The following is a 26,522-nucleotide window of genomic DNA, read 5'->3' on the forward strand; positions in this document are numbered from 1 at the left end:
TTAAGAGGTGATAGACTCCGGAGTAATCTAAGGAAAGATGCGTGGGACAGTCTCCCAGAAGAGGTGGTGGAGACAGAGACTGTGTCTGAATTCAAGAGGGCCTGGAATAGGTATGTGGGATCTCTCAGAGAGAGAAAGTAATGGTTAGTGTGGCTGGGCAGACTAGATGGGCCATTTGGCCTTTATCTGCCGTCATGTTTCTATGTTTCTAGATAACCTCCTAAGGTCCCTCCAAGTCACATCTCTAGGTGCCCTCCAGAGGTCCCTGTCAGCCCCCGTTTTCTCTGACTAAACAACCTCCTGAGGACACTCCAAGGCCCATCTTTCATTGAATCTGAAAGATCATTCTTCAAGAAATTCCTGAAACAGCCCTAACTTCAAACTTACCATCCTTCCCCCCTCCCTCTTCCAACCACACAGAAACTACATAATCTACTCTTTACCTCTCTAGAAAGGACAAATGTTCTTCCATTGTAACCCTCCGGTTTTTTTTTTAAAATCTCTTTTGTAATCCGCCTTGAACCGCAAGGTAATGGCGGAATAGAAATCTCTAATGTAATGTAATGTAATCTTCTGAGATCCCTTCCAGCCCCATCTTTCTGTGACTATAAGCGAGCCCCTGAGGACACTCCCAGGCATAGGAGACAGCCCTGGGGGTGCCAGTGGGTTTTAAGCACCCCTAATTTTGATCAAGCTCCTTTATTGTGTCCAAGGAAGGATAATTTGTGTAGTGCTTGGAATTCCAAATCGTTTTGAAATGTTGGTGCCTGTGTTCCCAGGTCCAACTTTCAAAGGCTCTGGAAAACCTCCTGAAGTCCCTTTGTGCCTTCATATTTCTCTCACTCCTGCTTTGATCCCTCCCAGTCTTATATTTCTGTGACATGTACTTTGCAGAGAGCGATTTACGACTATCTGGGAGCCCTTCTGGAACACGATGACTCCTATGGCCAGAAGTCGTATTTTGAAGTGTTGATTGTATTTCCTGATGTCTCACAGTATGTCTAGCTCACTATGTTTATCCTTCCAGAGATGGTGTTGGGGAGTCTAGACTGGGGGGGTGGAGAGAAGATGGGGGGAGGATTTATCATCAAAATTGTCTCTGGAGCCCTGTTTCTCTGGCTGAAATTGCTACGTCTAATAAAACTCTGTGACATTTGATGGCCTCATAATATCCCTTCCTTTGACTCTGTCATTCAGAGCCTGTTCTTGGAAAGCTCTGCACGATATTAACTCTCAAATCTCGACCCCACACAACATAAATAATAACATGAGACAAATGATTCAAGTGAAAGTTGTTTTATTTATCCTTGTAAGACGCCTTGGTCTCAGTTGCTATTCATGATATCTCTGATCCAAGAGTTGAAGTTACATACTTTGGTGTACACCCCGGGGTAGTTTCTCTGGGCACAGCCAATGCCCCAGGACACGACACCCTGCAGTTGTCCATTGCACACCACGGGACCACCAGAATCACCCTGAAAGAGAGCCAAGAATCTCCAGTCACATTCAACCCTGGGCAGACGATGGACAGTGCCAATTCCCTGCACGTCACTAATAATTCCTAGCTCTATCAATGACTCGGCGATTGACTCAAGGGAGTCACTTTATCTCTTGGGCCTCCACCTGTGTCACTGACTCCCTGGTCCTACCTCAGGTGAGACATTCATCCCCCAGCTACTCTCTTCTAATCCCAGGCTCCGTCAGTGACTCTCTATGTGACCTCAATGGAGTTATTATATTCCCTTGTGCCACAAGTCTAATCCCTGGCCTTGTCATTGATTCTCTTGAGTCTATGTCTCCAAATGGGTTAGTTTTGCCCATGAAAGAAATTAAAATCTCACTCCTATGTTGGAGGTTGTCTCAATCTCTTAGATTCTCTGAATGGGAACCTAGGGAAGTTCCTTTACCCCCTATGCTTCACATCTAATCCCCTAAACTTGTCAGTACCCTCTGTGTCTGACCCCCATGTTTCAGTTCAAATTACATGTGTGTGGGTTCAAATCCCTCGCTGCTCCTTCTAACCCTGGGCAAGTCATATAATCCTGCACTGCCCCAGGTACTGTGAGCCCATCGGGACCAATAGGGAAAATGCTTGAGTACCTGATTGTAATCCAATTAATACACCTTGTCCGAACAGTATATGAAATCTGAATCCCTTTCCCTTCCCTTTACCTGGCAGGAGTCTTTCCCTCCCTCCAGGAAGCCTGCACAGAACATGTTATTGGTGATCTTCCCAGGATAGCTTTTACTGCACTGGGAGCTGCTCAAGACAGGAGCGCTCAGACACTGCAGGAGATCTGGATAGTTTGCTGAAGAGAGAGAAAAAGGAGGTCATTAGATTTTCTTGAAAGGAGACCTGTCCAGGAATCAACAGGCATGGTGATGAAGAGGGTCCCTGTCCCTGACAGTGCCCCCAAAGAGACGCTGCTGGTACTCACTGCCACTGGTTAAGGTGTTGCCCCAGCCGGAGACCAGACACTGGGTGCCAGTGGTGACACAGTTAGAGGGCAGGGCCACAGGCTGCACGTAGGCATTCAGGGTGGCTGCGCGAGACAGTTTAACCAGCATGATGTCATTGTCCAGAGTGCGGGAGTTGTAGCTGGCGTGTCGGATGACTTTAGCTGAATCGATAAACTGCTCTGTGCCCTCTGATGCTTCGATGTTGTGTTCTCCAAGACGCACATTGATTCGGCTGCAGAAGAGAGAGGCAGGAGACGTGTGGTTGATGCGTCAATATACAGAATGATCACCTACCTATAACACCCCAATGGATAAGAGTCATCTGTATAGCATGGCAATGAAGAGACACCTCCCTGCAATAACATCCTTATTGACATGCAATAGCAAAAATGCCCCCCTAGAACCGATTCAGGGTCAGATAGCTATTGGCATGTCACCAAAGTAAGACGTAGATCAAGAGAAAGAAAACCCAGAAGAGCATAATTCATAGTAACAATGGTAAAATCAAGATATGTACAGGGAGATCAGTAATAAGAACAATTCCCAGTCTGTATTGGCTCTAATCTGGTCACGTAAGGCTAGTCTTATGTTCTGCTCTTGCCCCAGGATTAGACACAGTTTATCCTGCTCAATCATTTTGTGGGAAGTTTTGAATTTCTCATGACTTTTCAGAAATTGATTTTATTTTTGTGTCTATTTCTCCAGTATTGCATTGCATGCAAAGTCTGGCTTCTTGCAGGTTTCCAGTTCAGTTTTTTCTCTGCATCTTTCTACTACTGCTACTGCTTATCACTTACACAGCGCTGTACATTTTGACATTTAGAGATGGTTCCTGCTTGGAAGCGCTTACAATCTAACTTGGACAGACATACATGACATAGAGGGTAGGGGGATGCAGAACCCAAGGCGAGAGGAGTCAAAAGTACTCTCAAAGAGGTGGGCTTTTAACTAGGCCTTGAATACTGCCTGAGACGGAGACGTGTGGTTGATGTAGGGATTCGGGCAGCATATGGTGCAGCAAGGCAGAATGGACAGAGTCTGGAGTTGGCAGTTGAAGAGAAGGGCACAGATAAGAGGGACTTACCAGCTGAGCGGAGCTCACTGGGAGATCAGTGAAGAGAGATAGTGAGGGGCAGCTGAGTGAGTGCATTTGTAGGTCAGTAAGAGGGTTTGAATTGTATTTGGAAATGGATGGGAAGCCAATGAAGTGACTTTAGGAGAGGAGTAACGTCAGTAAAGCAGTTCTCCCGGAATATGAGTCGTGCAGCCAAATTCTGGACGGATTAGAGAGGAGCGAGATGGCTAAGCAGAAGTCCTGAGAGGAGCGAGTTGCAGTAGTCTAAGCATGAGGTTATGAGGGTGTGGATAAGTGTTGTGGTACTGTGCTCAGAGAGGAAGGGTCAGATTTTGGTAATATTATAGAGGAAGAAGAGGCAGATTTTAGCAATATGTTGTATCTGGGCATTGAAGGAGAGAGAGTTGTCAAAGATGACCCCGAGTTTACGAGCAGACAAAACAGGAAGGATGAGAGTGTTGTCCACAGAGACAGAGATGGGTTTAGGCGGGAAGATGAGCAGCTCTGTTTTAGCTCTATTCAGTGAGACATCCAGGCGGCAATGTCAGACAGGCAGGCTGAGACTCTGGTCTGGGTTTCAGTAGAGATATTTGGCGCAGAGAGGTAGATCTGGGAGTCATCATCTTTCTGTTTGTAATCTGTGGTTACTTATTCGGTATTTGGTGATGTCGGTCTGTGTAATTTCTGTGTAGGAATCTGTAGCAGTCCAGCTGCTTCTCTTTTCGATTGCTGCCTCTTAATGGAAGGTGTATCGGTGCTCTAGGGCAGTATTTCTCAAGTTGGGCCTGGAACACCCCCTTGCCAGTCAGGTTTTCAGGATATCCACAATGAATAGGCATGAAATTGGTTTGCATACATTGCCTCCATGCCTATTCATTGTGGATATCCTAAAAACATGACTGGTGAGGAGGCACTCCAGGACCGACTTGAGAAACTGCGCTAGGGAACATAGCAGTGTCTGGATTGCCTGTTTTTCATAGGCAGGGTTGTCATTGTTTGGGTTCTGGCTGTCAATGTTGGTTGCTCTGGTAGATCAGCTTTGCATTCAGTGCATTTTTTTTCTAGGTTTTGTATTACTTCATGGAGAGTTTGGTAGCGGAGGGAGTTTTTGCTGCTATTACTGAGAAGACACCAACATGTATATATTCTGTTATGCATTCTGAGTAGCAAGGGGGAGAGTCCTAATTCTATTCCACTTCCTTTACTGGGGTATTTCTATGTACGGACAATATCTGTAGAAGTGGAGGTTCAAGTTCTCTGTTGGGATTTTGCCCCATTCTCTGTGGTTTGGGATCAAAGCTAGAATGGATTGAATGATGCTATCAAATAATGTTAATTGTAATTTAACTAAGGGATTGTATTTTTCCAGGGGTCTCTGTTGCGTAGAGGGCTTTCACATCTTTTTCTTGTAGGGTCTTTATGGCCAGTTAAAACTTCCTGAAATACTTCTGAAGTCTTAAATAAGGACCCCTTAAAGGAATTGAAAGGGCTGCATCACATTTGATGCATGGGAATCGCTACCACGGCTTTGTAAAAGGGGCCCTAGGTAAGTTAGTAAGTATTGCTGAAGAACTGGGTTAGAGAATTTAGGGGGGTGGGGGCTTCCCCTGGATAATCCTAATCTTCGTCTGTTCTAGATTTACCTGTAGGGCCCAGGATTTGCAGTAGGTCTCCATTAGGTATGGATTGTCTTGTAGACCATATGAGGTAAGGGATAGAATGAGCAAATTGTCCATACATAGCAGGCATTTGATTTCTGCAAATTGCGCAGAATGTGGCAGCGAGAATAATTGGAGGTATTCCTCGTTATGAACCCGTAACCCTATTGTTGGCTAAGTTAGACTGGCTTCCAGTATCTTGGAGAACTCAGTTCATTTCAAGATCCTGTGTTCAAGGCCCTTCAGGGTAAGCTGCCAAAGGCAATTGCTAATTTAATAGTACCATATATGTCTTCTCGTACTCTGCGGTTTGAGTCACAGCATCAGCTGGGAGTTCCTCCATCGAGGTCTACTATCAAACCCACCATCCGTTGAAGGATTTTTAGTGTAGTAGGTCCACAAATGTGGAACACGCTACCTAATGATCTTTTCGTAAGTCATTGAAGGCTGACTTTTTTCAGGAAGTTTTTGGAAATACTACATGATGGAATGAAATTGTGTTCTGTGTAATTAAAGTTTAAATTTTATTTTATGATATGATTTTTAATGATTTTAGTTTGTTTAGAGATAGATGTCTTGTCTTGTTATGTATGTATATGGGTCAGACCAATGGTCCATCTAGTCCAGTAGACGATGGCCAATCCAGTACTGTGAGAAGATTATTGATTTAGATAGGGAAAAGAGTGGGGCTCAGGCTACATCCCTGTCTCACCCTTCTCATATCCAAATCTCTCCTTCTCTGAATGTTGTTTTTATTTTTACCTTACAGCTGATGGATATCTGAATTGATTTAATTACATTATAGGCTTCTCCACAATCCCAGTTTGCAGTATTTTAAGGTTGAGACTCAGGTGCCAATATACAGTGAAAATCAACCAAAATAACCCCATGGTTATACAGTCACTGTGTGAGAGACATCCCACCATAACACAGCCATGGATGTGGACAGACACCTCTCCGTAACATCCATATAAATAGAAAGTCGCTTGGAAGCTTAGAGACAGGGCATTAGACATATACTTACGGCTGGTAGCAGTGAGCTGCAGACAGAACCCACTGGCTGTTAATGAGGGAACCCCCGCAGAAATGATAACCTGCGTTCAGAGACACCTGGTAGGGGAGAGCATTACGGCCACAGGTGTAACCCCCCACGATCTTATCATCGTCATCGATAGGGAGAGCCACTACAAGAGAGAGAGAGAGAGAGAGACACGTGGAGGGAATCCAGAAAATTCTAGAGAGCACGGGGGGGGGGGGGGAGGATACAAATAGCAGGAGAGACCCCCCCCCAAGAAACTGTAGAGTTCAGGGGCTGAAAATACTAAGTAGATTCTAGCAGAATACAGAGTGTTGATGAGTTAGAAATATCAGAGGGATTCCAGTAACTTTCTATGTCTTGGGGAGAAGATCGTTGAACGCCGGTTTCTTGTTTGGGACTTACCAGCAGCTCCCAAGAAGGCCACGAGCAGAAGGATCTTCATGATGCTTCTCTGGACTTAGTCTCGCTATGCAGTGTTGGGAGAAAAGCCTGCTTATATATTCCTTTCTTCTCACCTCTTATCTGTTTCTTTCAAGGATTCTCTATTTTGAACCGTGAGAGAATTTTCAGCTGGGTATCTGGCAGCAAAACAGCATTAAAAGCAGATGTTATCCCAGACCTGTATTTCCTTCTAGAAAATGCCAAAATATCCCATCTAATCTTGATGGTTGGGGGTGAGAAGGGGACATTTGCTTGGGGGGGGTTGGTTTTTTTTACCGAGGCAGTGAATTCCTGAGTTCACAAAGCCTGCAGCATGCAGAATGGACCTTGAAGAATGTAACTACTCTGCAAAGAAACCAGGAGAGGGGGGGGGGGGTTGTAAGGCATACGCAGTACTGTACATTTTAACATACAATAGACAGTCCCTGCTCAGAAGAGCTTAAAAATCTAATTTAGACAGGACATTTCAGGGTTGGGGAGACAGGGGGAGTGGGAGTTAAGAGTTGAAAACAGATTCAAAAGAGTGGGCCTTTAACTTGGATTTGAACACTGTCAGGGATGGAGCATGACGTATTGATTCAGGCGGCCTGTTCCAGGCATACAGCGCCGCAAGAAAGAAGGGACGGAGCCTGGAATTGGCAGTGGAAGAGAAGGGTACGGATAAGAGGGGCTTGCCCGACGAACGGAGGTCATGGGGAGGAGCGTAGGGGGAGATAAATGAAGAGAGATATGGGGGGGGCTTCAGAGCAAACGCACATGTAAGTCAGCAAGAGGAGTTTAAACTGTATTCGGAGATGGACAGGGAGCCATTGAAGCAACTTGAGAATACGAGTCGCACAGCGGCATTTTGACGGATTGAAGAGGCAAGAGACGGGTGCGCGGGAAGCCCAAGAGAAGTACGTTGCAGTAATCTAAGCTCAAGGTGACGAGAGCGTGGATAAGGGTTTTGGTCGTGTGTTCAGAGTATAACACGTAAAACCCAACTCTTAAATTCAGGCCCTTGGAGGGCATAAGTCCTGGTAGCTCAATCTACATATATTTTGGATTTTGGGTGATTTGTTTTTTTTGTGAATTTTTATTGTTATTTATTACTAACATTGTTATTTATTACTAACATTTTCAGATGTGACACGGACAAGAGGTCATAGACTGAAACTGGGTGGCAGCAGGTTCAGGACGAACGCCAGGAAGTTGTGTTTCTCACAACGAGTGGTGGGCGCTTGGAATTCTCTTCCTGAGGATGTTGTGGCGGAGACTACTCTTCGGGGTTTCAAGCACAAGTTGGATATACACCTTCTTGCAAATCATATTGAGGGATATGGTAATTTCAGGTTTTCATAATAGAGAACCTAAACGGGCCACCGCGGGAGCGGATCGCCGGACTTGATGGACCTCGGTCTGATACGGTGAAGGCATTTCTTATGTTCTTATTGTTTCCCTGAAGTTACTTGTTCCTGTTTCAGAACTGTGTCAGATGCTGGCTGGATGTTTTCTTGAGATTAGGCCAAAGACTGGGTCTGAGTTTGCTCACAAGAATTCTGTAGTTGGTGCTCACTTATACCATAGACAGAATGTGTTAAAACTCCCTCCCCACTAGGAAGAATTCATTTGGGAGTTAGAACACTTCACATTCATCATTCTCCTAGGTCGGGGTAGGCAACTCCGGTCCTCGAGAACCAGAGCCAGATCAGGTTTTCAGGATATCCACAATAAATATGCATGAGATAGATTTGCATCTCAAGGAGGCAGTGCATGCAAAGCCATCTCATACATATTCATTGTGGATATCCTGAAAACCTGACCTGGCTCCGGCTCTCGCGGAACAGAATTGCCTACCCATGTGGTAGCTCATGGCTGTGTTCATAAAGGTTTTAAAGTGCTTCTGTACTTCCTGGGTCCACTTTTCTGAGTAAATCAGGAGGTGCTACTGAACTGATCATCGTCGTCAGAACCCCCCTCCCCTGTCGTGTCGGTGTCACACTGATACATAGAGGAAGAACACAACATAGACCAGTGATTCCCAACCCTGTCCTGGAGGAACACCAGGCCAATCGGGTTTTCAGGCTAGCCCTAATGAATATGCATGAGAGAGATTTGCATATGATGGAAGTGATAGGCATGCAAATTTGCTTCATGCATATTCATTAGGGCTAGCCTGAAAACCCAATTGGCCTGGTGTTCCTCCAGGACAGGGTTGGGAACCACTGAGACAACCGTAGAGGGGACTGGGGGGAAATAGCCAGGAGTGAATTGTTAGTTACAAACTGATCTTTCTAAAGTGTTTGTAATGTTTGAAATTAGTTGTAATATAGCAAGCTAGAGAGAGAACCCAGGAATAGGACCAAAGGAAGTAAAACAGTGCCAAAGGTGGTCCAAGAGGTTTTCAGCCTGGCTGCCTTCTGTCTAGCACTGTTATTTCATGCTTCACGTACCTTTCAGAGGACAGAAAATTACTGTGTTCAGAGTGCAATGTGTGTTTCTTCTAGGGGGTGGGGGGTGTACAGTATGTGTGTGTGTAAATGCAGCAGTTAAGTCCTTGCCCTTGTAAGGGGGACATAGAGGAAAGAGCTAGACACACCCAGCCTAGTAAAACACCTTTTATAATTCCTTCATCGCTTGCTGCTGGATGTGTGTATGTTGGGTTGGGTTGGGTTGGGTTGGGTTGGGGGGGAGAAACTAGAGTTGCAATCTGTTTGTTTTATTCTTGCATTTTGCTAGCACTTTACCTTCTCCTCATTGCTTTTGAAGATGCAGATGAGGAAGAGGTGCACCGAGAAACCCACATCCCGTCCCGTACTGTGACACCTGTGTCTCCCTCTGCCCCCCCACCCCCCACACACCTCCACTGTTAACGCAAAGAGAGGCATAGAAGCAGCTCAGTCACTGCCTCAGAGCATGGAGACCACTGATGACGTCTCCTTGGGGAGATAACACCTGGTATTTATTGTATGAGGTTGTAATGCCGTGGGGACTGGGGGGCCACGGTGATACATTTCAAGGGACTTGCTTTACAAAAACCTTCAACTCCTTCCATCTCACCATAAATACAGGAGAGCATTTTGAATTGTTTGCAATGCTTTACATTATGAAGATGTTATACCCAAGTCAAGTGCATTACAGTAGTCCAACTTCAAGTCATCGGCTTAACCCTACTAAGTAAAATGTGGATTTAATCACAGCCAGTATTTGATCTTTCATGCTTAATGTTGCGTCTAACCTCACCCTCAACATTTATTTATTTATTTCGATTTATATCCCCTTCTCCCAGTAACAGTGGTGTAAATTTGGACAGTACAAAGATTATACAGTAGTTCAAGTACAGGGATTATAAAGCAATTTAAGTACAGATTAAGAGAGGACTATACGGTAATTTAAGTAGAGGTTGAGGATGGAGGGGGAAGGGGAGAAGGACGGGGGAGTTTAAGGGGTAGATCGCAGTTGTCAATTTAGTTGAAGAGGAGGGTCTTTACCGCTTTCCGGAAGGTCAACATGGGATCCTCATTTCTTCCAATCAACATTACATCTGTATTTTAGCAAATCTAACCTGTAAACGGATTAGACCCCTAGTATGTCAAGTTAGACTAGAATCTTGTATCGTAAACTTGTATTGACATTATGGCAAATAGTAACCTGTTAAATGTATATTATGTAGTTTACCCTGTAACCCGTTCTGAGCTCTTTGGGGACAACGTGTCCATTGTGTCTTCTCATTGGCAGTAGAAAGAGGACAGGAAGGGGGGGGGGCAGAAATGGGCAAGATGCACAGGACACAATGATACTTCCTTAATATCTCTCTCTTACAGTACTGTTAGCTAATAGGTTCATTCGCACTATAACAGTGAGACCTAATCACTGTTCTCGTATAAACACCATTGCCCTTTAAGCTTGTGACATCAGGCATAGGTTTTTCCGCTGCTCTGTTACACTGTGAACACCGAAAAGCTGTATTTTGGAAATGGAACCAAGCTGACCGTCTTAGGTAGGAAATTTCCCCTCCTGTGGTCTGGTTGGGAACCTTTTGATGTTTGCTGGGGGTTTTTGCAAAAGAAAAAAAGCCAGAATTAATGTCGAGTTGGAAAGAAAACTCTCACAGCTGTGTTCAAGGCTAGAAGGAAAAGCAAACTTTCTACTATAGCTCAGGGTCATCTCCTGTGTGTGTTCTTTCAAGAAATCGAGACCCTGCGGGTACCATAACTATCCATTCATTCTGCGCTGTCCCTACCTCTCCCCTCCCGGGTCTTTCTCTCTCCTCAGCAAGTACTTTTATCTCTAGTTACTGCTCTTCCCTTCCCTAGCCCTCTTTCTCCTCCCTGGCTATTGCAATTTATTTATTTCTGAAGCCCAGAGCAACTGACTGTTTGGAAAATCAGTTTTCAAAGCTCCCTATGGAGCTCCCTCTATGTTTCAGAGATGAGCCACCTGAGATGTGGGCTGGGCAATGGTATCCTGTAGAACTGGGGACGGCAACTTAAAATGAAATCTTTGGGCAATTTGTGCATGAATTATCTGCTCCCTCTGGGACTCTCTGAACACCTGCTGGCTTTGTTGTGGGGAAGAGAAATGCCCACTCCCTCAGCATCAGTCATTTTTAGTCTCATTTGGTGCACAGACTTGGTACCTTTTTAAGTCAATAACTGTGCACTGTGTATTAACAGAGAGCAGTACTTCGGCGATGGGACTAAGCTTACTGTCTTAGGTAAGGAGTCCTACACATTCCTCTTTGAATTGGGCTGAAGTTTGCAATAAAGTGGGAGTGGGAGTGAGAGTGGGAGAAGCGTGGCAGGTTCTGCACAGACCCAGAAGTTTAGGAAATTTTGAGGATAACAGGAAGCTCTCCCTCATGAACTGTGGCTTGATGGAAAAAGCAAAATGACTTTCTCATCTTCTCCATCCAGCAAGGCAGCCAGAACAAGTTCCTTGCTCTACTTTTAAAATGCTCTTGTGCCTCTGAAGCTCTACCTCCCCTACCCCTATCCCACCTTTAAAAAGTGCTGGCCAAGGTGCTTGGGACAGTCTCTAGTAACTTTGAAGCTTGGAGACAGCTGACTCCTGTCTGTCTTATTAATATAGAGGATGCTGGACAAATTTCAGAAAGAGAGACAGAGGGCATGTTGTAGGGTCACTTCCAGCTTATACACAGTTAGCTCTGGGGATTTCCTTTCCCCCCCCCCCTTTCAAGCCTCACTCAAGGCCTCTCCGCAGGTTTTGATACACCCATATAGCTCTGTGATCCTTCTATTCCCCTCTCATATTTGGAGATGGCACTGTCCTAATTGTACAAGGTAAGAAAGTCCTCAGTGGTAGGATAGGTTGGGGTGGGGGCTAAAGCCTATGAAAGGAGTAAAGCCTGGAATAGGCACAGGGGATCCACCTGGAAGGGGGGGGGGGAGGAGGGAGGGTTAAAGCGTGGAACAGGCACAGGGGATTCTCATCAGCGAGGGAGTGAGGGCCAAAGCCTGAGATGGGCTCAGAGGATCCTCAGTGGTTGAAGAGGGATTAGGAGGTTGATCTTCACTAAATCCCAAAACCTTGTCCCGCAGGAGAAAACATATGGTTCAGGCGCCTTGGAGTAGATACTTGCCATCTAATTAATTGTGATTTAATTGCCATTTTCAAATATCAGCACCAATTAAAGCACGGATCCAGGCACATGCCTTTGTGCTCATTTGCAGAATCTGGGCCATAGTGTGTCTCTTCCCGGTGACCAACTTTAGGCCCTCTATAGAGAAGTAGCCTCAAAAGGTTGAAAAGAGAGAGCTTTGCAGACTGCTAGAGACAGGAAGGAAGGGTGAGCAGAGAGATCAGAGCTCTGTCTTCCACGCTGTGTTCAGCAGATGTACAGTATTTTGGCAGCGGAACCAGACTGACGGTCCTGGGTGAGTTGATGACTTTCTTAAGCACTACAGGAGGTAACATGGAGCGTCCGTCGCTAGTGAATTTCATGAGAAGGTCTGGAAGATAGTTCTGAGATAGCTTAGGCAGAGGACTTCCTCTCTGAAGGCTAGAAATGTTTTCAATGACCTCTTGAGTTCTTTTCCAGCCCACTCGTTCACTAATTCAATATTCAGATAAACCACTTTTGTTTTTTGTTTTGGAAACATCCTAGGATGCGAGATTCTCTGTACAATAATGGAGACTATCTCTCTCTTCTACGAAACCGCGCTAGCAGTTTCTAGCACAGGGAGGTGCGCTGAATGGCCTGCACTGCTCCCGACGCTCATAGGAACTCAATAAACGTCAGGAGCACCACAGGCCATTCAGCGCGGCTCTCTGCGCTAAAAACCGCTAGTGCGGTTTGGTAGAACAAGGGGGTATGTTCCCTCTGCTACTGGCTGAAGAATTGGGGTGTTTGTTTGTTTTTTTATTAATTCATCCTCTTGGCCTGTGCTGGAAAATCCCAGCCTGAATTTCAAAGTCCGTTTCCTCACTGAAGTACCAAGAGAAGGGAACCTTTCCTTCCTATGGGCCCCTTGGTAGCGAAGCTGCCGCGCTAAATCTACCGAAGCCCACTCAATTCCTTTGGGCTTTGGTGCATTTGCCGCAGCAGCCGTCGCTACCAGAGCTTTGTAAAAGGGGCCCCCATATTCTAGGTGTGTGACGAGAGGGAAGGGCAGCGCTCAAGGGTTTTTGTAGGAGCAGGTGCCGGTGTGTTCTGGAAGCTACGCCCAGTATTTTGGTAACGGAACCAAGTTAACAGTCCTAGGTAAGACCCTGAGAGTGTAGATTTACCTGAGATAATCCTAGAGAGCCTTCAACTAACTTTGTGGAAATGCCAGAAATTGTTTTTTATTTCTTCTGAGCTCAGAAAAAATGGAGTGAAATAATGAGAGCTTTCTCCCTACATAGTGAATGACACCTCCGTGTGGTCTTCCTCAGGTCAATTTCAGAGTGCTGACCCAGGTGGACAGGACAGTCTCTAGCAGTTAGTCTTGGAGGGCACTGATATCTGTTTGCCTTCCTAATCTGGAGAAATTTCATAGGAAAACAGGCAGATTTGGACAGATGGATGCTGTAGGATGACAGATATAAAAATAGATGGCTTCCACAGTTAGCACTGGGGGCTTCATTTCCACCCTTCGTGCTTCTCTCACAGCTTCCCGGCTGCTGTAGGTTTTCATGCTCTCAGGTCTTTCTGTGTTCAAACTCTCCCTCTCATATTTGGGGATGGCACCCTACTCTTTGTAGAAGGTAAGAGGAGTAAACAGAGAGGTCCTCAGTGGTGGGAGAGTGAGGGGTAGTCAGAAGACTATTGGTGAAGGGGAGTGATGGGATAGCCTGGGACAGACTGGATCCTCCATGATGGGAGTGACGTTTATGTTTATTAAAATTTGATATCCCGACGAAGCTTACAACAGTTCTCAGTGGCTAACAATTAAAATCAAATACATTAAAAGGAAAGGAACTCCATACAGGAAAGACCTAGTCAATCTATAAAAAAGAAGGTAATTGTAAATTTGTTCCCTTTATTTTTTTAACTTTGTATTAATTGGAAACCGCTTTGACTATAAAAGCGGTATTTTGAAACTTGAGGAGGGAGGGGGGGAAAGGTGCCCATATCCCTCCGTTCAGACAAATACAAAGATATGTATGTTAGTAAATAGGGTCGTTTGGGGGACTTTCAGAGCCAAAGTTTTCAAAAGCTATGTTCATGGTGTGGGGGCGATGGAATTGAGGGGGATAAAGCCCGAGACGAGGGAGGCTATGCAGTGTTGTGGTAAGTAGGAAAAATGGGCAGAACTTGCTTAGACTCTGTTTCTGGGTAAGAATTTAGGCTTTCTGGATTCGTCCTGTAGGTGGGCACACTTATATCCCATCCACAGGACCTCAAGGGTGGAAAGGGGACTCACAGAAGATATTTTCACATCTTTTTGGAACTTATTTTAAATGATTTGAGCAGAATGAACCTATATTAATAGACAGAAAGGGTTAGAGAAAGAGGCTATAATCTGCTAGACAGGAAGGAAGGTGAGGGGGGGGGAGGGATTTGAGCTCTCTCTTCCACACTGTGTTCAGCAAATGTAGTATATTTTGGCAATGGAACAAGACTGACTGTTCTAGGTGAGTTTATGGCTTTAAGAGCTACTAAGATCCTTAAACCCCCCACCCCCAAAACAGGGCTATGACAAATTTTAGAAGTAGGCCAGAAATAACATTTCTGGAATGTTTTATTGGGGGGGGGGGGGGGGTGCTGGAAGGAAGAAGGAAATTGCCCAGATAACCTCCGATACTCTTTCCACGCCCTCCCTTTCACCAATTTTGTGTTAAAATAAACCACTTATTTCATTTTCAAAAAATTCTCTGTGGCTTCACATTGCATCCAAAACTTTGCGTTCCTTCGTAAGCAGTTGAGTCGTCAGCTGAGGATTTTTAGGGACAAGAATCATTCTGTTCAATTTCAAAATCCAGTTTCTCCCTTCAATAACAGAATAATAATAATATGTGGAAAAATGTGAAGAAGGGACCAGGCAGCGCCAGGAGCTTTTTGTAGGAACAGTCTTCAGTGTGTTCTGCAGGCAGCACACAGTATTTTGGCAACGGGACCAAGTTAACGGTCTTAGGTAAGAGCCTGCAGTGATATGGAGATAAAATTAAAATCTCAGAGCACCTTAAACTAGCTTTGTGGAAATGTTTTGCTTTGGCTGAACTCGGGAAAACTAAGGGGCCTTTTTACTAAAGCTTAACGCACGCTAACAGACATTAGTGCCCTGTGGCTCGTAGGCATAACCTACAGTAGGAGAAGCTGCCGTTAGGAGACTAAGCTTTAATAAAAAGTCCCCCCCCCCACCCCAATGTGAAGCAAAGCTGCAAAATTCAGGGGCTGAGAAAGGAGGAATGGCACTGCAGCCCCTCGGTCAGAGCTCAATCACTGTGTACCAGCGCCTCTGCTCAGTATTTTGGGACAGGAACCAAGCTATACGTCTCAGGTAAGAAAGCTCCCTTTGCAGGACATTTTAAACTTCCAAAAGCTTTTCTCCAGCTGAGCTCAGCCAGTTTTGCTATTTTGCAGTGATGCTTCAGAGATGTGGGGGTGGAGGGGGCTCAAAATTGACGTGAACGATAAATGTCTGCTAAATTTGACTGTGCCACCCCCCTTTTTACGAAGCCGCGTTAGGCTTTTTTTTTTTATCACCGGCCGTGGCGGTATTTGCACCAGCGCTCATAGGAATTCTATGCGTGTTGCAGCGAATACCTTTGCGGCCGGTGATAAAAAGGCCTAACGTGGCTTCGTAAAAGGGGGGGGGGGGGTTAATGAGCAGTTCTGTGTCTTTTAATGCGATTTTGATCATTTTAACATTGTAAACTGCTTTGACCTGTAAAAGCCATAAACCATAAAACACCAGGAAATCATACAAGGACCAACATGATACGACAGGGACAGGGGTTGAACCGCAATCGTTATAGTAAAGAAAGGAGTCTAGGGAAGCACCTAAAGGGTTGACAGGGGGAATCTCTGATGTCTCCTGAGTTGTAGACTTCTTTCAAAAGAAGTATCATATATTTGATACTTAAGTGTGAAAAGTATCTTTAAATATAAAAGACTTTAAGCTGCTTTTAAAGCGATCGAGCTTTTTTTCTTCTCTAAGATAAGAGGGTTAAGTATTCCATAGCTGTGGAGCAAAAATTGTGAATATTTCATTTCTTCGATGATTAATGACTTTTAGGGAGGGAATTACAAGGAAATTGTGATCTGCAGATCGTAAAGTTCTCAGTGGTGTCTATGGGATTAAAAGTTTATCTAGGAAGTTTGATTGTCGTATTTTAAAACGGAGCAAGATTATTTTATAAGTAATCCAATGGGATATTGCCAACCAGTGGGCATTCTGTAGAAGGGGCATCACATGATCCCATTTTGGGGAATTAGTGATGCATTCTGGATTAACTGCAAACGTCTCAGTTGGATCTGGGTGATGTTTTTGTAGGGTGAGTTACAGTAGTCTAGTCTAGCGCCTTAATAAAAGGACCCCTAGGACGTTACTACCTTGGCAACTTTATGGCATTTCTGACGGGGAAGTCTTTATCTTTGAATTTATTTTTTTTTCTTTTTCCCCTAAGTCATTATCTTAGTCTATTACTTCTTTCCTTATTTATTTATTTCCGCCTTCTTAACCTACCCTCTTGTTTTTATCCTGTTTGGTGGGGGGGGGGGTTTCCCCTCAAGATATTGTAAATCTTTTCCTGCCCTTGACTATCCTCTTGCATCTAGTTTAGTTAATTGGTCTGCGAACATTTCCCCTGTTTTGTTTTATTGATTTTATATATTGCCTGTTGATTTTATTAATTGTACGCCACTTTAATTTGACTTTTTGTTAATATCAAATAAAATATCTGTAACTGTACTAGGGAGACTCTAGGAAAATGGGGATAATGCGTAGAATGTATAATTTTTAATAAAACTAGGGAGCTGAAAATAGCAGAGGAGACTCCAGCAAAAAGCCTTGTAGAATATATAAATGGTTATCTGAAGCTCAGATGTATAGAAAGAAATATACGGTATCTATACCAGATTCTTTTCCTTGCTTCCTGGAGAAGGAACATTCAAAATGGTTTCATCTTTTACGAAGATATCAAAAATGGAGCCCAAGGAGGCCTCAACGACGAGACAATCGAGGTACCACAAAGGAGTCGTGAGGATGACATGTCAATAATTCACCCACGGGTGCAAAATTCAAAGTTCACTTTATTGATGCCACAACAGTGCTACTGTCAATCAAGTGAACTTTGAACTTCACACCTGCGGCTGAATTATTGACATCTTATCCTCACGACTCCTTTGTGGTGCCTTTATCATTTAGGAAAACATAACCAGTACAGTAAAATTAGTTTTCAGGTTCCTGGCAAAGTAATGTCAGCTATCGGAAACCACATCTCCCACCACCTCCCTCCTTTCTGTTCTTATTGGGGTTTTTTCCCCTTAGTGTAGTTGGTAGGGGATGGAGAGAAGAGGAGTTCCAAAAGGAATGAGGTAAGCTATGTCAGTATTGACCTTCTCCCCCACCCTTGGGTTTAGAAAATTAGCCACATTTGATTTCAGATCTGACTCAACAACCTTTTATTCCTCTCCCCTTGCCCGTCGAAACAAGTTAATTCAAGAAGGTTCTTAAAAAAAGAGACCTTCCAAAATCCAGAGGGCCCATTTTAGTCTCTATTAAAGAGATGGCGGTAACTGGATTTTACTGTCCATCTCAATACTCTGAATTTTACCAAGCAAAGCCTTTGTATATGATTATTAATAGTTCCACAGAACCCGGAATTGAAAGGATTTATGCTTCTACCTCCTAAATGACCTCCTTTCCGCCTTAACGCTCCCCCTCTCCACATTAAAAAACAGATCGAACACTCTTCTTTGCATCAGACCAAATCCTTAATTCTCCCCTCCCCCCCTCAACACGGCCCACCTTTCTTTACTTTTTCCCCCTCCTCCCCCCTCCCAAGATCCCTGCCCCCTCCCTCTCATACAATATGCTTTGTTCCCCCTTTCATAAATTCAATTGTACTCTCTTACAGTACATACCGTATGCGCTCTGTATTAGCCCTTCCTTCACTTAAATTGTCAATGTAAACTGTATTTTTCCTTGGTTCTTTGTTGTTCGATGTCTACTGCAGGGTTGCTGGATTCTTCTCTTTGTGCTCTTTCAAAAATAGGGCACAAATTTCAGAGCCTAACCTAGGAGCTCAGCTCTTGATGAGTGTAAGACCCATAGATCTAAAATTCATGAGAGGAGATGTTGAAAGAGGGCAGAATCCGTTGGTTATTTTTTAAAATGCTTCTGTTGTAGCTGTTCATTGATTCCTGTCCTCGCTGACCCCATTTATTGACCATTACCAGGTCACCCCTTTGACCTCTCCTGTAGACCAAGTCTAATTAAACAGGATAGGCTGAGATAGATAGACACACGTAATCGTGAGCGATGGCAGTCCTGCACTTGTTTTTCTCTGTTTCAGAGGTGGGCTCATCTCAATAAGTATACTTGAGAGGAAAGGCGGGAGAGGGGAGATATGATAGAGATATTTAAATACCTACATGGCATGAAATACATGTGAAGCATGTCTGTTTCAATTGAAAAGAAGCTCTGGAATGAAAGAACATGGAATGAAGTTAAGAGGTGATAGGCCCAGGAGTAATCTAAGGAAATGCTTTTTTACAGAAAGGGTGGTAGATGCGTGGAAGAGCCTCCCGGAAGAGGTGGTGGAGACAGAGACTGTGTCTGAATTCAAGAAGGCGTGGGATCTTTTAGACAGAGGAGGAGCTGGCCTATTTAAGTTCTTAGCTCAAAACTCATCTATTCCTGAAATACCTAGACAGCTGACCCACTTCCCTCCTTCCCCTCTCTTGCCCTTTCTCCCCATTGTTCCCACATCCCTTAAGTTAACTCAACTTGTACGTCAACTCAACTTGTACTCCACTAATCTTCTGTAAACCGCATAGAACTTAACGGTATTGCGGTATATAAACTGTTATTATTATTATTATAGTGGATTCTGCAGATGGCAGACTGGTTGGGCCATTTGGCCTTTATCTGCCATCATGTTTCTAAGTTATAGGATAAATGTTATCCAACTCTTCTTATAACTAAATTACTGGTTATTAGATTGAGAGTTAAAATCTGTAATCTATAACTCAGTATTAGAGAGTTAAATAACCTGTGTCTTAGAACTAAAGTATTATTTCTTTGTCATGCTTAGGGTCATAGTATGATGAGTTTTATTTCTGATTCCAGAGGAAGGCTTGAACATCTCTGATCCAAATGTCACGCTGTTTAGCCCCTCACCAGAGGAGATCAGAGAGAAGAGAAAGGCCACCCTGGTATGCCTGGCCACTGGCTTCTACCCCGACCATGTGAAGGTGACCTGGACCATGAACGACGTGGCCAAGACAGAGGGAGTAGGGACGGACGAGAACCCCACCAGGGACGAGCACACCAGGAAGTTTTCCATCAGCAGTCGCCTGCGGCTCTCCCTCAGTGACTGGTTTAACCCCCGGAACACCTTCCAATGTAATGTCCAGGTTTTCCACAGCGAGAAGAAGCAGAACGAGGAGATGTTCACCCAGAAAATAACAGGACGAGAGGGTAAGGAATGGCTGGGACAGGATGAAATGTCACATAGTTGGGCTGGACAGGAGGGACCGTCATGCAGGCTAGAATGTTCTTTGAGAACAGAAACACGAAAGATGGTAGTGTAGACTGTAGGAAATAAAACTAGAGCCATCCCATCATTCATATTGTGGGTGAAAGAGAAGAGAGTGAAAAATCCTGGGAATTAAAGTAGAGGCGGTAGAGGAAGACAGGAAAAATGATCAGAATGGGAGCCGTTAAACAGCCTAGTTACACTGTCACCTAGAAACAATCCCCCCAATACTCAGTGGGACTTAGCCAGCTGGAAACAGCTCCCGATGGCTAATTCCCATTAGGCTGTCTCTGCACCAATATTCAGGGGGAAATGGCTAGCTGTCTCCCGCTGAATATCGGGATCACTGGCCAGCCCAGTCGCATGATATAACCAGCCACTGCCAATTTTCATTGGCTGTCCCACGGTTCAATATCAGGCCCAGTGAATCTGACCACAGATAAGAACCTGAATCTGTATAGCCTAAGCGGCTTTTGAGAATCACACACAGGCGTCCTATACAGAATCGTGCCTCAGCCTGCCTATAAGAACCCGATTCTCTAACTGACGTTCATGTTACAGAGAGTCAGGTTGCCGCTGAGCTTATGGCAACCTGTCCCCACTCCCTGCGAAGACTACCCAATCCCTCCTGCCGGAACCTCCCCCCCTCTAAAAGTTCAACCGACCCCCCCAACCAGGACCCCCCCCCCCTCACCTTGAGACAGGGCACATCAGCTTCTTGCCATCTCCCCAACCCACACCTTGTACTGCTACCCAAGTACGAAACTGCATTCTCTGGCACTGAACCATGATTGCCCCTCCATCCTTCTTTCCTATAAGAGAAGTCCAGAGGCCATTATTGAGATGGACTGGGGAAATCCACGGCTTAGAATCTGGTTTGCTCCTTGGGATCTAGTTAGGTACTTGGGACCTGGGTTGGCCACTGTTGGAAACAGGATTCTGGGCTTGATGGACCTTCGGTCTGCCCCAGTATGACAATTCTTATGTTCTTATGTCTGCTCCATTGATAGTGGAGGTCCATTCTGTTCCTATAGCCCTTCTGCAATATCAGTCACAAAGGTACTAAACAGAACCTAGCCCAGGACAGCATCTGAGTCTGATTGCACTCTGGATAGACTGTTACCCAGGTGTGAACAGGTTCTAGAAATCTGCAGCCCTAGCAATGATGATAAACACATCTTCCCTTCTTTCTTTTGCAGGATGCGGACTGTCTCCAGGTGAGCAAATCTGGGAGCATCTGAAGGGCACCAAGAGGAACAAAACATAGAGCACAAGCCATCGGCCTGAAGTTGGGTCTGGTTACAGGGAATGTTAGGAACTGGGGAATCCAATGGCGTCAACAGATCAAGAAGCCCTAAAATGGTGTTTCATGGCATGAGGTGGGGGTGGGGGGTCTCATTGAGCTGGATCAGGTTGTGTCATGGAGCTAAATGAGGCCATGGAAAGTGATGGTGGGGGGCAGGAAATTTTCTTGGGTGGTGCCAGAGAATTAGCTAATTTAGGGGTCCTTTTACTAAGATGTAAGAAAATCTGGGCTTAGAAAGTTTTCATGCAGGAGTTTCCCATGCACTAAGCCCAAATTTAACCTGGCATTAATGTAGGGGTTTTTTTGGTTGTTTTTTTTTTTTTGGGGGGGGGTTGTATTTCTTATAGTTTTGCAGGTTGGGTGCTAATTTTCCATTAGTACATGGCATCTGCCAAACAGGAACATGGGAGCGCTTTCCACTTCCTGTCTAGAAGGCACTACGTACTCTGTGTTTACCCTGCTTTATCCAGTTTTGCATTACCTGAATCAATCTCTTCATAATAGCACTTCTGCGCTTTTTTCAGACAAGTGATGATGTTTTATTGCACTTTCATTGTTTGATGGATTTTTTTGTTGGGTGTTGAAGTGGGTTTTAACATTTACTTGTGGCATGGTACGACAGCAGATAATTAGCAGCAAGGGTACCCTTTTGCTGCTCTTTTACTAAGCTGCAGTAAAGGGTGGTCGTAATGTGCCGTTACGCACTAAAGCCATTTGTACCGCGGCAGCAAAATGGATGATTTTCCGTTTTTGGAATCAATGGCCAACCATTGAAACGCAACTCTTACCGCCACACACTTTGTAGGTGGAAAGCGCTCACATGCTAATCTTACGCTAATCAGCACGCTGTAAACATAGCTGGACTGATTTGTACAGAACCACCCACTCTCCACCCCCCCCCCCCCCATGCACAGATTAGGAACTTCCTGCAGGATGCCTCTGGGCGTTCCTTGGGGAAACCCTTTTAAGCTGCTGTAAGCCTTTCTGCAGCTTAGTAAATGGACCCCTGGTGTCACATGGTCTGATTTTTAATAAACAGATATTTCCAAGTTTATTACAAAAATTTGATTAATCGCCTATCACATTTCCTAGGCGATGTACAATCTCATTAAAAATCAGTTGGGGAGACAAATATAACAAACAATATAATTACAGACATTGCTATATATAATTTCTACATATCATTTCAAAGCTAAGGAAGGTTTTTTAAAGGGTTACAATCAGTATTAATTTAATTTAATTACATTTAAGGAAAAAACAATAGGAAGGGTAACAAATAAAATTTATATTTAATATATAGAATAAAAAGTGAAAAGTAAAAAAGTTTTAGAATATAAAATTTATACATTAAAAGCATCATTAAAAAGGAAGCTCTTAAGTTTGGATTTAAATTTATCTAGGTTCCTTTCCTCTCGAAGAAAAAGTGGGAGATCATTCCAAGATTGAGGAGCTGTTATTGAGAACATGGTGTGACGCCTTGTATTGATAACTTTCAGTGAGGGTATTGCCAATAAGTGTTGATCCTGCGATCTTAACTGTCTCGAAGTACGATAAGGAATTAAAACTCTCTATATAAAAGCGGGGGTTTTAAATAATAATGATTTCACGGTACAGACGATATTGATAGCATTGCATAAGCAATTTCTGCTTTTATTAGTCTGCATTCTAAAATCTCCGAGGAGGGCTTTCTCCTTTTGGCAATATTTCTGCTTTTTTGCACAGTGCAATAGGAAATGTATTCTAGTTCTCTAGTATTGCCTTGCATTCAAAGTTGGACTTCTTGGGGGGGTTCCAGTTCAGTTTTTAGCTGCAGTTTCTTATTTCTAGTATTTGGTGAGGGTCGGTCTGTGTCGTATATATTAGACTGTGAGCCTACTAGGGACAGAGAATATACCTGTCTAGTAGCCCTATAGAAATGGTCAGGTGTTCTGTAGCAGTCCAACTTCTTCTGGTTTCCAATTTGTGCTGTCCAACAGGAGATAGATTGGTGTTCTGGGGTGCATTGATTTAGGTGGAGCTGTAATTGTTCTGGGTGATGTTAGTTTCATAGGGAAGGCTTGTTCCACTTATGTTGTGTGCATTTTTCACATTTGAGATCTTTCTGGGTTTTTCAGGTTCCTACCAGCAGAGTGGGAATGTGGGCAAGTTCTTGTATCTTTTGCTGGTGTGTAAGAGCGCTCTTTGCGCGGCTGTGCTCACAGGCCTGGCATTCAGTAAAGGTGAGACACTTCAGGTTCTCTTTGAAGGGGGAGATCTGTATGCAGCATGATGAGGCAGTGGGGGCTCGGGGTCTAGGCCCGCTCACCTTCGTTTCATGGCAGGTGGAGATGCTAAGCCCAGACAGGCGAAGACATCTCTTCCCTCGGTCGCAATTTCAGAAGCTGCTAATGCTGGCTCTCTCGCACATGCTCAGTTCTAGTCTAAATGAGCATGCATGGGAGAGCCAGCCTTGCTCATTCAGCAGATGCGACTCAGGCAGGAGACGTCTTGGGCTGGCAGGTCTTGGCAGCCCCGCCAACGAAGGTAATATTTTATTGTGGTGGGTGGCTACAGGAAGGAGGGGAAAATAGGCCCCCTCAGTCCACTTTTGGGAACCCCCCCAAAGGACTTCTAGCTATGCCCCTGTTCAATGGATTTCCTTGTTGCTGCAGGGCAAGTGTGGGGGTTGCTTCTATCTCTTGAGGGTCCTTGTGTTTCTCAGGGTGAGATGTTACTTCTGTAATTGACCATGGGGTACTCCTTTTATCGGGTAACAGAGCTCTTTGTACTTCTTAGGGTTCAGGATGGTCCTTATATGATGGAGAGAGTAGAATGCTTACTGTGTTTAGGATGAGAGGGATTATTCTGGGTGGGAGGTGGATTCTGGATGATGCGATTGATGTGACTAGCTCTGATGTCAGCGCTGGAGATTTCTGCTCTGCTGTGCTACTGACCTCTTTTCTCTTCTCTTTCTCCAGCACACATCTGACAAGCACTTCATATGATGGGGCTGGACAGAGGCATCTCTGGGGAATACTGCTTAAGCTTTGCTCACATTTATTTCACTTAAGAGCTGTGATGTCACGGCTGTGCTTTTGTGATGTCAGAACTGCACTTTCACTCAGGTCTACGAAACAAGACTATGACATCACAAGTCAACTTCTTCATTGCCCAATGGAAATACAGCAGAAGGAAGGGTGAGGAGAACATAGAGTAACGTGTGTCATGGCAGACAAATAAAAATGCGATTTTTTTCTTTCTCCTCATTCTGTGGGTTTGAAGTGACTGTGTGTGTAGCAGGTGTTGGAGGCTTAGCTTCCTGTCTCAGATGGAGCCTGTAACGGTTTCCAGCACAGAGCGAGAGAGACACGGGATGTGGTCACCCTGTCACCCCGCTTAGGCTCTGAGCTGAGCAGAAAAAGCAGGGTGATGTGGAGAGTTCTGCACCAATATGAGAAAACTCACACGTACACAACACACCTTCGGATGCCCACACTAAGACTTGGTTGTCTAACTTTGTGTATTATGTTACTATAAACATGTGCACTGCTTTGGGTGTTAGTTTGTTTTTAAAATTAAAAACTGAGGAAGTGTTTTTTGCCAAATAAATAAAAAAGGGATTGATGTGCATCCAGCTCTAAGGTGCAGGCACCAAAGACACATTCCTGGCACTCACTCAAATTCAGTCTGTCACAGAGCTCAGGGTTAGAATTGAGGCCTAGGAAGATAATGTGACGTGCTCAGGGTCCCACGCAGGAGAGACTGCTTTCTTTACACTGCCCCCTCCACACAAAGAGCTGCCAAGTTACCCAGTGTTAGGCTGGAGATTGTGGGATAGTCCCAGTTTTTGAACTTATAACCCAAAGCAGTATGGGATTTGTAGTGCCAGATGCTGCCCAATGAAATCAGAGCTGCAGACCACCAGGATGAGGTGGTTCGAAATCCAGGCTAGTCCCAAAATCTCCGGCCTGGAACTGGATGTCTGAAAGCATCCCCTCCCCCTCCCCCAGTAGGTTTTTGTATAGGGAGCTGCACACTTTACACCTCTGTGGCTAGACTGCTGGCACAGAAATACACTGCTGAGTCGTTGGGCTTCACATCGGAGATTTCTAGAAGGAAACAGTCCAGCGTGGGCCGGGTGGCATCAACCTTCCTGGGATAAGCAGCTTCCAGCTGCACCAGCCCTTTTCCCAGTGAGTAGCCCAGTAGCTGCAGTCCTGTGCCATGATCCTGCCGGTACCAGTACATGTAGTTGTGGGTCAGATTCTGCGAGCAGTTCAACTGGGCTCTATCTCTGCTTCTCCTCACCACGTCAGGGGACTGCATCGTCTGTCCGTCTGTCCAACCTGGGGAGAAAGGTAAAAATCAGAATCAGTCAGTCTTCAGGGAACTCGGATGCGCTCTGGCTGCCATCGAGCACTTCGAACCCGTGCCTTTCAGAGTTTTGGGTGGGAAGTCGCTGGGATTTTGCTATAAACTCTGTCCATCATTAACCCCCAAAGCCTTTTCTGTCGGTCTGTTTTCTCTTAAACTCAGGCAAGATAATTGGGGCTCTGGGGGGCCCCAAGACTTACTGAGTATAGAAAACAGCAGGACGACAGCCCAGGTCGCCCTCATCTCTCCAGTTCACTCTGCAGCTTAGCCATTTGCATAGCACATGTCCTCTGCCCTCCTCTGTCGCTCCTCCCCACCCTCCTGCCTTCTAGTGAAGTTTAGGGACCCTGGGACAAAGTACCTTTCCGTTGGAAGCCAGGATTCCACCCCCCCCCCCAACTTGGACATATGACATGAGATAAATATAATACATTAACTCCACTATGACCATAAAGAATATCTGCTGTATAGAGTGTGTTTAAGGTCAGAAGGAAAAAGTGATTTAGAATTAACCCCCTCCTTTACAAAGCCGTGCTAGCGTTTTTAGCGCCAGCCATGGCAGTATCAGCTTGGACGCTTTGTAAAGAAGGGGGGTAAGACTAGAGACTGAATGAGGGCCCCTTTTACAAAGCTGCGATGGCGAGGACTGGTGCGGCAAACGTGACGCAGCCCATCAGAATTGAATGGGCTGCGTCGCATTTGCCCCTAGGGACTCCCTACTGCGGCTTTGTAAAAGGGACCCTAGGGTAGGATGGTCGAAATCTACTTCCGTCTGGTATTCCTTAGCTGATGGCACCCCCTGATGTTAGATGCAGGGGCCTGCAACCTCCATTTGCCCCGGAGGAGAGTTTTTGATGGGCACTGAGGGAGGATTCCAGCACTGAGCTTTCTCTGCTAGCACAGAAATACACTGCAGCATCCTGAACCTCCAGGCGCCGGATGGACAGTGGGAAATTCTTTCTCCCGCTTCTTACAGCTTGAAACCTTTCTGAATAGCCATTTCCCCTTTCCTGTTCACCCTCCATAAAGGAGAAATACATGAGCTCCAGTCCTCTCCCGGAT

General features: G+C 44.9%; 2 protein-coding genes across 2 annotated transcripts in view; one reads left to right on the forward strand and one right to left on the reverse strand.

The window, feature by feature from the left end:
- LOC117350315 (M1-specific T cell receptor beta chain-like) overlaps positions 1-24,352 on the forward strand; it is a 43,258-nt gene extending 18,906 nt beyond the window's left edge. The window contains exons 3-7 of the mRNA XM_033924566.1: positions 15,446-15,597; positions 19,393-19,743; positions 21,001-21,018; positions 23,222-23,326; positions 24,065-24,352. Of these exons, the coding sequence (XP_033780457.1) occupies positions 15,446-15,597; positions 19,393-19,743; positions 21,001-21,018; positions 23,222-23,326; positions 24,065-24,075 (637 nt within the window). The 3' untranslated portion in view covers positions 24,076-24,352. The remainder of the gene's footprint in view (positions 1-15,445; positions 15,598-19,392; positions 19,744-21,000; positions 21,019-23,221; positions 23,327-24,064) is intronic.
- On the reverse strand, positions 1,302-6,750 carry LOC117350064 (trypsin-like). The gene is made up of 5 exons (XM_033923993.1): positions 6,635-6,750; positions 6,218-6,377; positions 2,439-2,692; positions 2,173-2,309; positions 1,302-1,475 (listed from the first exon to the last, which is right to left on the reverse strand). Exons 1-5 carry the CDS (start codon positions 6,672-6,674, stop codon positions 1,326-1,328), a joined length of 741 nt encoding a protein of 246 aa, XP_033779884.1. The 5' UTR covers positions 6,675-6,750; the 3' UTR covers positions 1,302-1,325.
- Positions 24,353-26,522: the final 2,170 nt, after the last annotated feature.

This window comes from Geotrypetes seraphini, chromosome 16 (assembly GCF_902459505.1).
Source record: "Geotrypetes seraphini chromosome 16, aGeoSer1.1, whole genome shotgun sequence".
Taxonomy (NCBI): domain Eukaryota; kingdom Metazoa; phylum Chordata; class Amphibia; order Gymnophiona; family Dermophiidae; genus Geotrypetes; species Geotrypetes seraphini.

What these genes read in the sequence shown, in the direction of transcription:
- LOC117350064 (XM_033923993.1), bottom strand. Translation starts at nt 6,674, where the DNA reads ATGAAGATCCTTCTGCTCGTGGCCTTCTTGGGAGCTGCTG. An exon ending in GGCCTTCTTGGGAGCTGCTG is followed by an intron (nt 6,378 to 6,634) that starts GTAAGTCCCAAA and finishes TCTCTCTTGTAG; the next exon opens with TGGCTCTCCCTATCGATGAC. An exon ending in GAGGGAAAGACTCCTGCCAG is followed by an intron (nt 1,476 to 2,172) that starts GTAAAGGGAAGG and finishes GCTCTCTTTCAG; the next exon opens with GGTGATTCTGGTGGTCCCGT.